Raw genomic sequence first — 12,642 nt, forward strand, 5'->3', positions numbered from 1 at the left:
TAAGACGTGTAGTTTGCAAAAGGCAACATACTTAAAAAAAGAGAAGAATGAAGCCAAGAGGATTCCTTCACACACGGGGTAGCAGCTGGCCATAGCGCAGAGGGTGAGAACCCAAAGCAGCAGCTCTCAGTGAGGTCACTGGGAACACAGCAGGCTACTGACCAGAGTAAAGCTCCAGGGCCCAGAGCACAGAGGAAGCTCGCTGCAAAAGACTGCATGGGGACAGCTGGATTACAGTCAGGAGCAGGGGCCAAGAGTTCTTTCTACACAAAGAAAAACAAGTCCTTTTGGTAGTTACTCAAGAACATAATAATTTCTATTCTTAAAACATAGTTTTGCAGTACTTAAGAATATGTAACACTTCTGGAAATGGTATTTTACACCGTGAAGGAATACTCCTGAAACATTTTACAGTATTTAAGAATATCTAACTGTGAACATGTAACGCACAGGAGGAAGGCTGTAACAGAGCTACGAGGATGGAAGGTTTGGACCTCTGACTCGGGTCCTGCCTCCTTCACTTAGAGCAGGGCTCTGTTTCCTTCCTGTGCCAGATGCGCAGAACCTTCACATCTGAGTGTGTAAACAGGCTTCCATCGCGTCCCTCTAAAATCTTCTTCACAGAAAAACAAATAAATGCCTATTAACTTATATGGGGACAAGACTGATGCTTTTATCATCTGAAAAACGATCTTCCTGATTTTGAGATGAGATTTAATATCATAGATAAGAAAATCTTAGAATTAAGACAATTCAGTAGAAGACTTTCCAGGTAACTATCAGTGGCCATCCTATTAATCATAGCTAACAGTAATTATTAATTCACTGGAGCATTGACTTTCCAAGTTTCAAAGAGGAAAATTAAATTCTTCAACTAAATTAAAAAAATATTATTGGTGTTTCAAAGGGCAAAAGACATTGTCTCCGGCTCAATCACATTAACTTTCAAATTCATTTATATTCTACAAGAGTAAAGCAAGAAATATATACTTTGTATAGCCATGAATGTACTTGGCGATTGGATCCCTATAAATGGTATACTCAGAAAAATCTGGCATTAAAGGGGAGTAACAACAACTCTAAGACAGAGACCCAGCTAGAACAATGCTTTGAACATGGTAAATATAATTCATTGTGTGCATAAGTATTTTTTTAATTGGACAGTATTTGTATACCAGACAACAGGATTCTCCCCCGAAGAAACTCATGCAGGGGAAAATACATACATTTAGAAATCTATGAACACAGCATAAAGATTGAACTGGTTTTTGGAAAATAAAACTGTTCAAAAGCTTAGCACTGCGTGGCCTTGAGTGTGGCCCAGCCTGGGTGTTTTGAGTGCTTGGAGAGTGAACCATAGGACAAAAGATCATTCTCTTTTTCTGTTCTTTCCCCTCCCCTTTGCCTTTCAAATATAAGGAAAGTTAATAAAAAAGCTTTCAGCATGGCCATTTCCAAATTTATGCATCAAGTTCTCCAAGATGGGCTTCAGCAAAAACAGGCCTTGACATATACAGATATATGATTTGCTTGAATGTAAAAGCTACTTAAAATAGACATTTCTTTTGCACTGCATCAGAGAAATGTTCAAACAGACTCTTCCTAAAACCAATTCCATTAGCAATTACTTATTCCTCCTATTAAACATTGTAACCACTACTAACCTTCCTTGGATTTTCTGTTAAAAAAAAAATCACAAGTGAGGCAACAGAAAAAAACCAGATATTCCCCATCCTCGAAAGAAAGCACCGCTACGCACCTTATCATTTTCATTCACACTCGTGGACTTCACCATGTGGGAAGCTGGCCTCTCCTGGATGCGTGCCAGATCGTGTGGCTCGCTCTGAGATGCTGGCATTGGTGGCAACGGAGCCCGCCTCTTCTTGGGTGCCTCTGAAGGCAGTGTGTTTGAGATATATGGCTTGGAAATGGTGTTGGACCTTGCAAAAGTTGGGCGGTGTTTATTTATCAGAGGGGTGGCCGGGGCACTTGCAGTCTAAGGGAAGAATTGAGAGGTAATAATTACATGTGATTTCAAGATTACAAAACACAATTTAAAACAGGATTTGATCACGCTTGCAAATGCTCCAGAAGAAAATACTTACTTGCTCTCGTTTCTTCTTACTGCGTTGGAAAAAACTGAAAAACCCCTTATTTTCCTTCTCCTTCATGAAGTCCAGGTTTTGCGGTATTTGGCAGGACTCTAAAACAGAAGAGTAACACATTACTTCGGAAATGGGGATGAATGCTCACTCCTGAGATTTTCTTCCACTATCTTCCCTTAACAACACACTTCATGATTAAAGGGACTAACTACAGTGAGTTAGAAGCCAGGCACCTCTGCCAAGCACCTTAGAGCTTATTAAATTCTCAAACTAGCAAGCAAATACTGTTCCAATTTCACAGCAGAAGACTTGAAGCTTAAGGATACTAAGATACACACAGGAGCAACAACCAGAAAATGACAGAGCAAGGATATGAATGCAATGGACTGTAACTGAGTCTGTGTCTCGCACGTAATTACCAACACTTCAAGGATAAAAGTAAAACGGATGCTTCAAATTCCATGTTATGAAGCTGTTGCCATACTGTTTGGCCCTTTGTCTCATTAATTCAATTTCAGCCTTTACTATCATGAACTTTTTTCCAAAATGTGAGTTATATTTTGTTTGTCTCCTACATCTGTGTTTCTCATTTTTAGATTCGACCATCCTTGGTATTTTTTTTTTTTTAAGATTTATTTTATCTTTATTACAAAGTCAGATGTACTGAGAGGAGGAGAGATAGAGAGGAAGTGGAGCTGCCGGGATTAGAACCAGCGGCCATATGGGATCAAGGCGAGGACCTTAGCCACCAGGCCATGCTGCCGAGCCCCATCCTTGGTATTTGAAAAAGCAATTGCATCTGTAACCACCACATACAGACCTCTGTTCTCACTATTCCCTCCAGGGGTCGGGGGAATATCTACCCTGTTGTGTATCACGTAAGGTCTTCCTGAGAAATCCTTTGGCCTGATCCTGTCAAGGCAACCATAGGCAGGATTCGAAATTCTGTAACTCCACAATACAACACGCTAATTTTAAGTTGGTAATCTTGTAAGGGCTGTGAGTACTGATGTGGACATCTAAATGGGCCTTGGCAGAAAATGCTTCCCCATCCCTGCAATAGAATATAACAGCTATGTACATATCATGTGAATGTTATCAGATATTATAATAGTCTAGAGATGGCAGAAAACACACAGGTGAATACGCACTGGTTATTGAGTATCTGCAGACTTTTGAAACTGCGGGGGGTCCTAGACAGCTTCCTACAGTCCTGAAGTGAAGACTGTATCTAGCACTTTGTAAAATGCTTCAAAAATGTTGCCTCTTTAATCTACTGTTCTTCACCTGGACATCTGACAGTGTCTTGGGAACATCTTCACCGTCAAAACTGGGAATGAGGTTGGGAGAATCTGCTCTGGCATTTAGGGGTAAAGGCCAGTGGATGGTGCAGGCCAGTTCTGCACTTATGACAGCCCTCCTTAACCAAGAATTCTTGCCACCTTCGATGAGAAGCCTCACTTCAAGCAGAATAGTAAATGCAAAAACACTGAGGCTGCACGTGCAATATTTCTTTAAAATTCGGCAGAAGGTATTCAGTGTCACCTGAATGGGCCTATAGACTGACAATCCAATAGAGCTAAGCTGCCACGGCCCGACTGCACTTTTCAGTATTAGGAACCATGAGTGCTTGAGAATGGTTGAATCTTTGTTGGCATCAAGGAACACACAAGATAAATTTGGAACTCCTAGTTACAGCAGAGAGCAAGCCATCCAAGACCCTTGGAGTCATGCTAGAAGGATACAGGACCTAGCCTGAGATAGTTTTTATTAACAAGAAAGCAGGATACTTTGGGCGTCATTAGAATAATTCAGGGGGCTGGTACTGTGGCACAGTACGTAAAGATTCTGTCAGCAGTGCTGGTAATGCAAATCAGTACCTGTTTAAGTTTCAGCTATTCCACTTCTGATCCAGCAACCTGCTAATGTACCTGAGAAAGTAGTATAGTATGGCCCAAGTCCTTGGGTATCAGCACCCACACGAGACCCAGAAGTAGCTCCTTGACTCAAGCTTGGCCCTACCCTGGCCCCTGAAGCCATCTGTGCAATCAATCAACAGATGGTCCATCTTTCTTCTCTCTCTGTAACTCAATCTCTCTCTCTCTCTCTCTCTCTCTCTCTCTCTCTCTCTCTCTCTCTCTCTCATACACACACACGCTTTTATTATAGTTATTATGATTCAACCCCATCTTGACAATCAAACAGCTGAAATTGGGAGGTTTCCGTTTTTGGGGGGGAGAACATCTCATCTAATAAGTAAAAACATATTGAATCAAAATAGCACAGGTTTCTGACTCATAATGAGCAAGATACAATGACAATGATGGCTAACATCAGAAAAAAATCCGGGAATACATAACACACCTATAAAGTATTCTTGCAAAACATCTCACCTAGAGACCTGATCAAGTCTCTCAAACAATCAATTTACAGGAAATAAAGCGGGAGAAGAAACATGTTACGTGACACCACGGGATGCAATTAACAAAATTACTGCTGTGAGAACTCTAAGACAAATAACGTGCTTCTTCAAATAAAAAAAATGTAAATTTTTCTTTGCAGAAAATTTTTCTTCTGCAGAGAAATGTGGGTTTTATGGCAAATTATGTAATTTCAATGACACTAGAAACAAAGCACTGTCAACATCTGACAAATTCTAATTTTGGAATAAACACACGTTCTTACTGCTTTCACTTTAAGTGTGTAGGGGCTTGTGTCATGACACAGTAGGCTGTTTCTGCCTGCAGCACCAGCGTCCCATTTGGGTACAGGTTTGTATTCCAATTGCTCCATTTCCCATCTAGCTGCCCGATTACGGCCTGAAAAACAGCAGGGGATGGTCCAAGTCCTAGGGCACACTCGGGAGACCCTGCAGGTTTCTTCCTGGAGCTCAGCTGTTGTGGCCATTTGGGAAGTGAAGCAGTAGATGGAAGACCTCTTTGTTTGACTTTCCTACTCTCTGTAACTCTGCCTTTCAAAGAGAAATAAATCTTAACAAAGTGTTTACAAAATTAAATAAGTTACGACAAAGTGGTACTTCTTTCATAAATAAAAATTGAAATTTGATTACTCACATGTTAAAGAAACAAAACGCATTCTGCACAGTGAGTGTGACAATGCTCACAACTTACACTGATAATCACGTGGACAGCCCTTTATTGTCAACTTTGGCTTGTCATCATTTTTTTTTACATACTTGACTTGTATCTTACAAAAATCCCAGTGTGGGAGGTATCATAACGTATCATTCTGAGCTTTTTCTTCATCTGCTGAATTTTAGCATTCACTCTGAAGGTTGTAATGAACTAGAGGCAATGGGATGCAGTGTGATGGCTCAATCGGCTAATTCTCCACCTCCATGCACCAGTATACCTTATGGATACTGGTTTATGTCCCAGCTGCTCCACTTCCTATCCAGCTCCCTGCTTGTGGTCTGGAAAAGCTGTCTTGGGACTCCGCACCCTCATGGGAGACCCAGAGGAAGCTCCTGGCTCCTGGCTTTGGATCAGCTCAGCTCTGGCCATTGTGGCCATCCGGGGAGTGAACCAGCAGATGGAGGATCTTGCTGTGCCTCCTTCTGTGTAAACCTGCCTTTTCCAATAAAAATAAATAAATGAAAAAAAAAAAGAAATGGAAGCAACTGTCTCATGACGCTTCATATCTGACGGTACCAGCTCACCAGAAAATTTGAACAACTTGAAAATCTATAGGTATTAAACAACAGTCATTAATTTAAAGATGACTTATAATACCTGTGATTTTTAAAGTGCCACTATTTCCATATAGAAACTCTATTAATTGAATGTAGAATAACAGTTAAATTTTGTTAGAACCAATAGACAGTGAATTAATATAGTAGTACAGCAGAGTAAACATAAGCAAAATGCCTTCCTCTAATGTGGGCAGGGAAGTTGCTAGTCAAAAGGAGCGGAAGTTTGCCAACAGTCCATTCCTGTCATGCCTCTGATGCCACTTCTGAGATTTATGGGAAAGTCACAGAAATGGGCAGTACTCAGGCCTCGCCCCAAACCCTGTGCTCTTTGGCTATTCAGTTATATGAAACCTGCTTTCAGAGAGGAAAGGACAGCTCCGTGAATCACAGACCTTTCTTGAAGTTGCCACACACTCTCATGGGGCATACTTGCCCATTGTTCATAAATATCTTGCTTTTCTGCTGATCTTTATCTGTGTCTCTTCCCTGGATTCTTTCTCACACAAAGAATCCACAAGAAGCTGGACTAAACCTGGAAAAGGCCACCGCCACAGAACTCACACTAGTTAACTTCTAAATCTGCATCCAGCTCTAACTGGGAATTACTACAAACCAGAGGTCAGTCCTGAGACAGAAAAGGCTTACTTAGAAAAACAACTCAAACATCGTATTTCCTATTTCTAGAGGAGAGGCTAGAAGCAAGTGCATGCAATGTTTCATCATATCAGAAAAGTAGGGGGGCTAAGAGGAGTTACTCATATGATAGTACTTGGAATGAGCTTTTGGATGCTGATGCTGTGAAAGGCGCTCCTTAATTTCATTATTCCATTCGCTATAGCTCACAACATAAAAGCCTCAATAAGACACAGTTTCATGAATGGATGAGATATTAGAAATCAAAGCATTTAACATACCCTAATGAGTCCAAAAGTGAATGGAGACTTTAAGGTTGACTACCTCAGCCAATGGACTTTGAAAGTGTCCTTGGGTCAGTAAGACCAACATTTCAGAACTACAGAAACCACATGGGCAGAATCCTCAAAGCATGTGCCACAATCATGACCCTTGGTTAATACTGAATGTTCATTCCCCATCCCCAGGTACTGAGGTTATTGGAAGGCTGGGTGTGGCTTCTTCTCTTATCTCCTCCTTCCACCAGATACAGGAAGAAGAAATAGAAAATTTGAAATGCCTTTCTGGGGCTCAGCACTGTGCCACAGCAGGTAAAGCAGCCAGCTGTTTTCTCTCCTAGGTGCTCTGCTTCCAATGCAGCTCCCTGTTAATGTGCCTAGGAAAGTGGCAGAAGATGATCCAAGTGCTTGGGCCCCTGTGTTCACATGGGAGACCCAGAAAAGGCCCTTACTCCCAGTTTCTACCCAGTCCATCTCCAGCCCTCAGGGCCACTTGGAGAGTGAATCAGCAATGGGGTATTAGCTCTCTCTCTTCTCTCTCCCTGCCTCCCTTTCTTTCTGTAGCCCTGACTTTCACATAAAAAAAATCAAATCAATTTTTAAACCAAAAAATTAAAATGCCTCTTCTGTTTTGTAGCCAGGATCCATATTAAGATCATAAAAATTTTCAGCTGTCTTCATTTGGCAATTTTTATGCTAGCCACGGATTAAAGAGAATCATGCTATTTAAATTTATGCAGGTTTAATTTTTGGAATGCAGAGTATCAATAAAGCTCAAAAAACTAGCAAAGACAGGATTCTAATAATGTATCATATATATTTTTTTACTAAAGTTTTTATTTAAAGTAGGGCAGTAATTATTACTGTAATCAATTATCTGAACATATCCTTTTTCAAAAGGAAAAGTTTTAGACTTTATTATCAAATATCTTAATAAAGCTTTTCTATGTGAAAGTAATAATGACCATTATAGAATTTCATCATATAAATATGGAAAAGTTACTTTCACTGCTACCTTCCAAAGGTTTTTATATATGTTTTTACATGTAAGTTCTTTAAAGTTTTTATATATTAAGTTTTTATATATAAGTTCATTAAAAATGAGAGTCAAGTGAAATGTTCATTTTACTGGAACTTTCTGAAACCCTCTCCTATTTCTTCCCAGAATATTAGGCAGCAGATTTTTTTTCCACATACTATATTAGACACATTAACACACTTTGAAAGTTGGTGTTAGCGCAAGTATTTTCATGATGCTGCAGAACGCTCTGGAGTTCAGGACTACAAAGCTTCCTTGTGATGAACATGACATCACCATCCTGCATAATCATTGAATGAAAATTCGAGATCCTTCCACACCATGTGGAACATCTACCAAGTAAAAATTTCAACGAAGTCATTTTTCTTGCTTGAGGAAGATACAGCTTTGCTATGATTTGAGGATCATATGATTTTTTGAGCATTTACTGAAATAAACTTCTTTTAATTAAATTCAAAAAACAAGAGGAAGACCTACAAATTAAGGAAATTAAAACCAGAGTTTTCCTAAGCTAAAATTCCTTATAGGACATATGGATTAGTAATGTTAAAAAAACAAAACAGGTTACAGTAGATGCTTATTTTTGTGATTTACCCAATTTTATGCTATAATTTCTTTGCATTAATGTACATCTTACCTTGTAAAGATGATTTATTGAAGGCAGTAGCAGAAGCAGCTACAGAAGGAGGGGTAAAAGAGGGTAAATGGACTGTAAAGACGCTTTTGCTCAAGTATAAAACATTGCTGAGCTGTAGTCTACAGATTACAAAATACCACAACCTGCGAAAAACGTCTCAAGCTTTCTAAGCACTGAATACGTAAGTAATTGTCTCCTTCACCAAACTTTCACTTCTTTCAGCAAAACAGATTTATACTGAATCAACAAATTTGCATATTTTATGAGACCATATAAATCAACATTATCTAAGATCACCAAAATTTAATATTATTTCTGTAGATGAATACTGCAAGCTATTTTACAAATTTTGGGAATTAGATCAATTTCACATGCCAGTTTACTTTGGGTGCTAACCTTTTACAGAAATTTGGCAAGCAACTTTCAAACTTAAATAATTAAGACTCAGATGAAACCACAGTGAACCTGTGGTAACTTACCCCTAAAAAGAACAACGAATTCACGCATAAATACTTATTTTCTGTCAAACCTCAAAATCATAAAGAATTTAAATGTCACTAAAAAAAAAATCTGTGGGCAGAAATCCATAAAATCTAGATGAAAGCTAAAAAGACATGTTTTCATTCTAATTTCAATCACTACAATCTAACTTGATTTGTAATTATTTTCTCTTCTGACTCTATATATATTTACTTCTCTCAATAGGATTCCTGGACTTTCCAGCTTGAACTTGAGAACACCTCTGTGTAAGAACAATGCACATGTATACATCCTAGTAAACGAGTAAAACAGACTCCACTTACCTCTGCTGATGTCCATGGCATATAATTCTCTTAGTCCCAGGTCATTAAGAGATTTTGTTAAGTCGAGAGGCTCCTGAGACTGATAATCTTTGAGCAACAGTGTGTGTGATGGATCAAAGTCACATTTGCTACATATGATAGGGGTGAGTTCCTGAAGTGACGCATGCGGATTCACTCTCACTATTGCCTTCTGGGATTTTTTAAAATTGATGACTACTCTCACAGTTTTCTGAAACAGAATAGAGCCATATGGTCACCATGATTTACTAATGATTCAAAGTTTCTACAATGACATTTGGAACAATGAAGCAATATACAATTAAGTGTTCATGTAATAAACAGCAATGTTCTATTTTTGGTGAAGTTCTCTTCTTCATGTTTCATAAATCCAAAGCAGATTCTTAGAAACAAATAGTGGTTTGCTGATAAGACAATCCAGATTAAACTCACAATGTTAGTACAGGAAAATATTATGTAGATGTCAATCCAAAAGGGAATAAAAAGTCTCAGTTAATATTTTTAAATTAAATTTTATTTTTTTATTGGAAAGTCTGATTTACAGAGAGACAGAGAGGAAGATATTATGTTCGATGAATCACTCCCCAAGTGGCTGCAATGGTCAGAGCTGAGCCAATTCGAAGGCAGCAGCCAGGAACCTCTTCTGAGTCTCCCACATAGATATAGGGTCCCAAAGCTTTGGGCTGTTCTCTACTGCTTTCCCAGGCTACAAGCAGGGAACTGGATGGGAAGTGGGCTGCTGGGATTAGAACCGGTGCCCATATGGGATCCCGGCACGTACAAGGTAAGGACTTTAGCCGCTAGGCTACCGCACTGGGCCCAATACTTAGTATTTCATTCCTCAAAACATTTACTTCATAATTACTACATAACAATACAGAGTCACACATGTTCTCTCTCACATGGTTTGTAAATCACTGAAATTAGAGAGGGAGTTTTTTTTTTAACCACTAATATTTCTGTGCTTTTCTCAATTCAAGATGTGGTAAGATCATCCATGTAAATAGATTTGGTAACTGGTCATAGACTATTATCAGTAAATGAATACTAGCTATTGTAACTATTCTTTACAGCTGTTTTTACAATTGTGGTGTCATTTAAAATATTAGTAAAATCATTACATTTTCTTTATTTAGGTATCTGCAAATAATTCAAAATAACTGACAGATTTGAAGCATCTAATCATTTTGATGTAACTGATTAAATTTTGAGTGCAAATGAAACTCAACTACATGGGCTCATGCTAAGTAAACTTTACAGTTTGTAAATTCTCAGACATTTGCTCCCAAAATGAAAAATCTCATTTCACAGCAAAATAAAGCTATTTCCAAGTAGATAAACAGTGTGAACATGCAATAATGATACGCCTATAGAGAAAGCAGCCTAATAGGCTAACATTTAATATTCAATCCTATATTATAGCAAGTCATCCAGCAGTTGTAGGCTACTCTCTAGGTTGCCTTGTACCTAGGAAAGTGTTACATTGCTAGGAGAAAAGCAGCCAAAAGATGGCAGGCACTCTGGGCTAACATAATGCCAACTTCGTGATAACTACACCAGTACCAGCATAGTTGCCTATCTTTCCTCCTTTATTATTTTTAAGCTGTGTGGGTAAGACAGGGATATTGGGCTGGGACACACCACCTTGGCCCCCAGGCAGGGCACTGTAGACTGTCTGGGAAAGAGAATCTGTGGACATGTTGGAGTGGGAGCAGCTAAGGGCATGTTTGACAGGGCAGGAATGACTTCTGGGGGCTCCCACAGACTGTGTCTCGGCAGAGACAGGGTGAATTAGAGTGGAAAGACTGGAGAGCATATCTAGGTCAGGTCAAGGCACCCTCCCATGTGGGAGACCCAGGACGGGTTAAACAGCATGACCCACCATCCACTGGTGCTCTCAAAAGCTGGAGCTGGAGGGCATACGAGGCTGGGCAAGGCAGCAGTACCCACTGTATGTGTCAGAGTTGGCAGGGGACATGTAAGGCTGGGGTACAGCACCTACAAGAACATGGGAGAAGTGGATCTGGGGAAGATTCTGTAGGGGCCTTGTGGGCTTGCCTCTATGTGATAGCAGTACCTGTTGTTTTGTGCAAGAGCTGGGAGTGGTGACAGGCCAAGCCAGGCTAGACCTTGGAATTTACCTGACAGGAACCTGATACTTGTGGAGGTTGGGGCTGGAATGAGAAGGCTGGACAAGGCTGCAGCACCCACTGGGACATACAAAAGTTGGGACTAAGGGTAGACCATGTCACTTAGGACCACAGCACCTGAGATCCAAGGCTAGGAGCAGGTCTGGTAGGAGAACTTGGAAAACTCCCCTAGTAGACAACAGCTCCCTCTGGGTAGCACAAGAGCCTAGGCTGGGGGTGGGCCAGGACAGGTCAGGTCAGACTACAGCATTTGTCGGCATTTGTGTGAACCAAGACTGGGGACAGGCTGGGTTGGGCCAGGTTCCAGCACCCACCAGCATGCACAAGGGCCAGGACAGGGTTTGGGCTGCATCTGGCAGGGCTAGGCAGCAACACCTGCCAGCAGGAGCTGAGACTGCAGGTGGACCATGCCAAGCTGGTTTGAAGTATCCACGAGTACATGCAAGAAATTTGTCTGGGATCAGGCCTGCCAGGGAAGTTTGGGGGACTCCTCTGCCAGGCTGCAGCTACCACTGGTGAGTTCAGCAACCAGGGCTGTGGGAAAACCAGCTGGGCCGTGGCTCCTGATGGTGAAAGTGAGCATGAGTGCCAGGGCTTGGGGGCAGAACAGATTGCTCAAGGTAGTGCCTGTGAGCATGTGCCTGTGGGGTGGATCTGGAGGCAGGGTGGGCTAAGCTAAGCTCTAGCACCCATGGGTGTGCCTGAGAGCTGATGAGATGTGAACTGGACCAGGCTAGGATACAGCACATGCCAGCAAACACAAAAGTCGTGGCTGAAGGCAGGCCTGGTGGGGTTTTAGGGGCATCACACTGAGTAGGTAATAGCACCCATCAGTTAGTGAGATTTGGGACTGGAGGCAGAACTGACCAGGCAGCTGAATCCACTGGTATGTGTGTTGTCTGGTGAAGGTAAGGGACTGAATCTGATCCTGCACTAGCTGGCACACTCTAGAGTAAAGTCTGAGGCCACCCTCCAGGCAAGGCCTCTCCCCAAGCAGATCGCTGGACTCAAATCCTGGCCACAGGGAAAATCACAGTATAGGTGGTCTGACATTAGAGTGCATCTATTGGATCTGGTCCTCCTCAGTTGCTGATGTCTGTGTGGTGAACTACCTGCCCACATGCACACAGGGGATATGACAGCCAGCTCATCAAGGCTGGCAGAGGACACTGAGTGCCTCGTCAGAGGAAGGAAAGCAGAACAGGTTGGACAACTCTTGAGGCCAAGCTTTGCAGCAAGTGTCTGTCTGTGTAGGCACACTGAGGTG

General features: G+C 41.1%; 1 protein-coding gene across 1 annotated transcript in view; it reads right to left on the reverse strand.

Annotated features, from left to right (window-relative positions):
- The window catches only part of COBLL1 (cordon-bleu WH2 repeat protein like 1), a 136,335-nt gene that overhangs the window by 36,438 nt on the left and 87,255 nt on the right, over window positions 1-12,642 (reverse strand). The window contains exons 5-8 of the mRNA XM_058664569.1: window positions 9,208-9,436; window positions 8,405-8,443; window positions 2,106-2,203; window positions 1,760-1,996 (exon numbers count right to left, since the gene is read on the reverse strand). Coding sequence (XP_058520552.1) covers window positions 1,760-1,996; window positions 2,106-2,203; window positions 8,405-8,443; window positions 9,208-9,436 — 603 coding nt within the window. The remainder of the gene's footprint in view (window positions 1-1,759; window positions 1,997-2,105; window positions 2,204-8,404; window positions 8,444-9,207; window positions 9,437-12,642) is intronic.

The sequence above is a fragment of the Ochotona princeps genome, chromosome 5 (genome assembly GCF_030435755.1).
Source record: "Ochotona princeps isolate mOchPri1 chromosome 5, mOchPri1.hap1, whole genome shotgun sequence".
In the NCBI taxonomy this organism is placed as follows: domain Eukaryota; kingdom Metazoa; phylum Chordata; class Mammalia; order Lagomorpha; family Ochotonidae; genus Ochotona; species Ochotona princeps.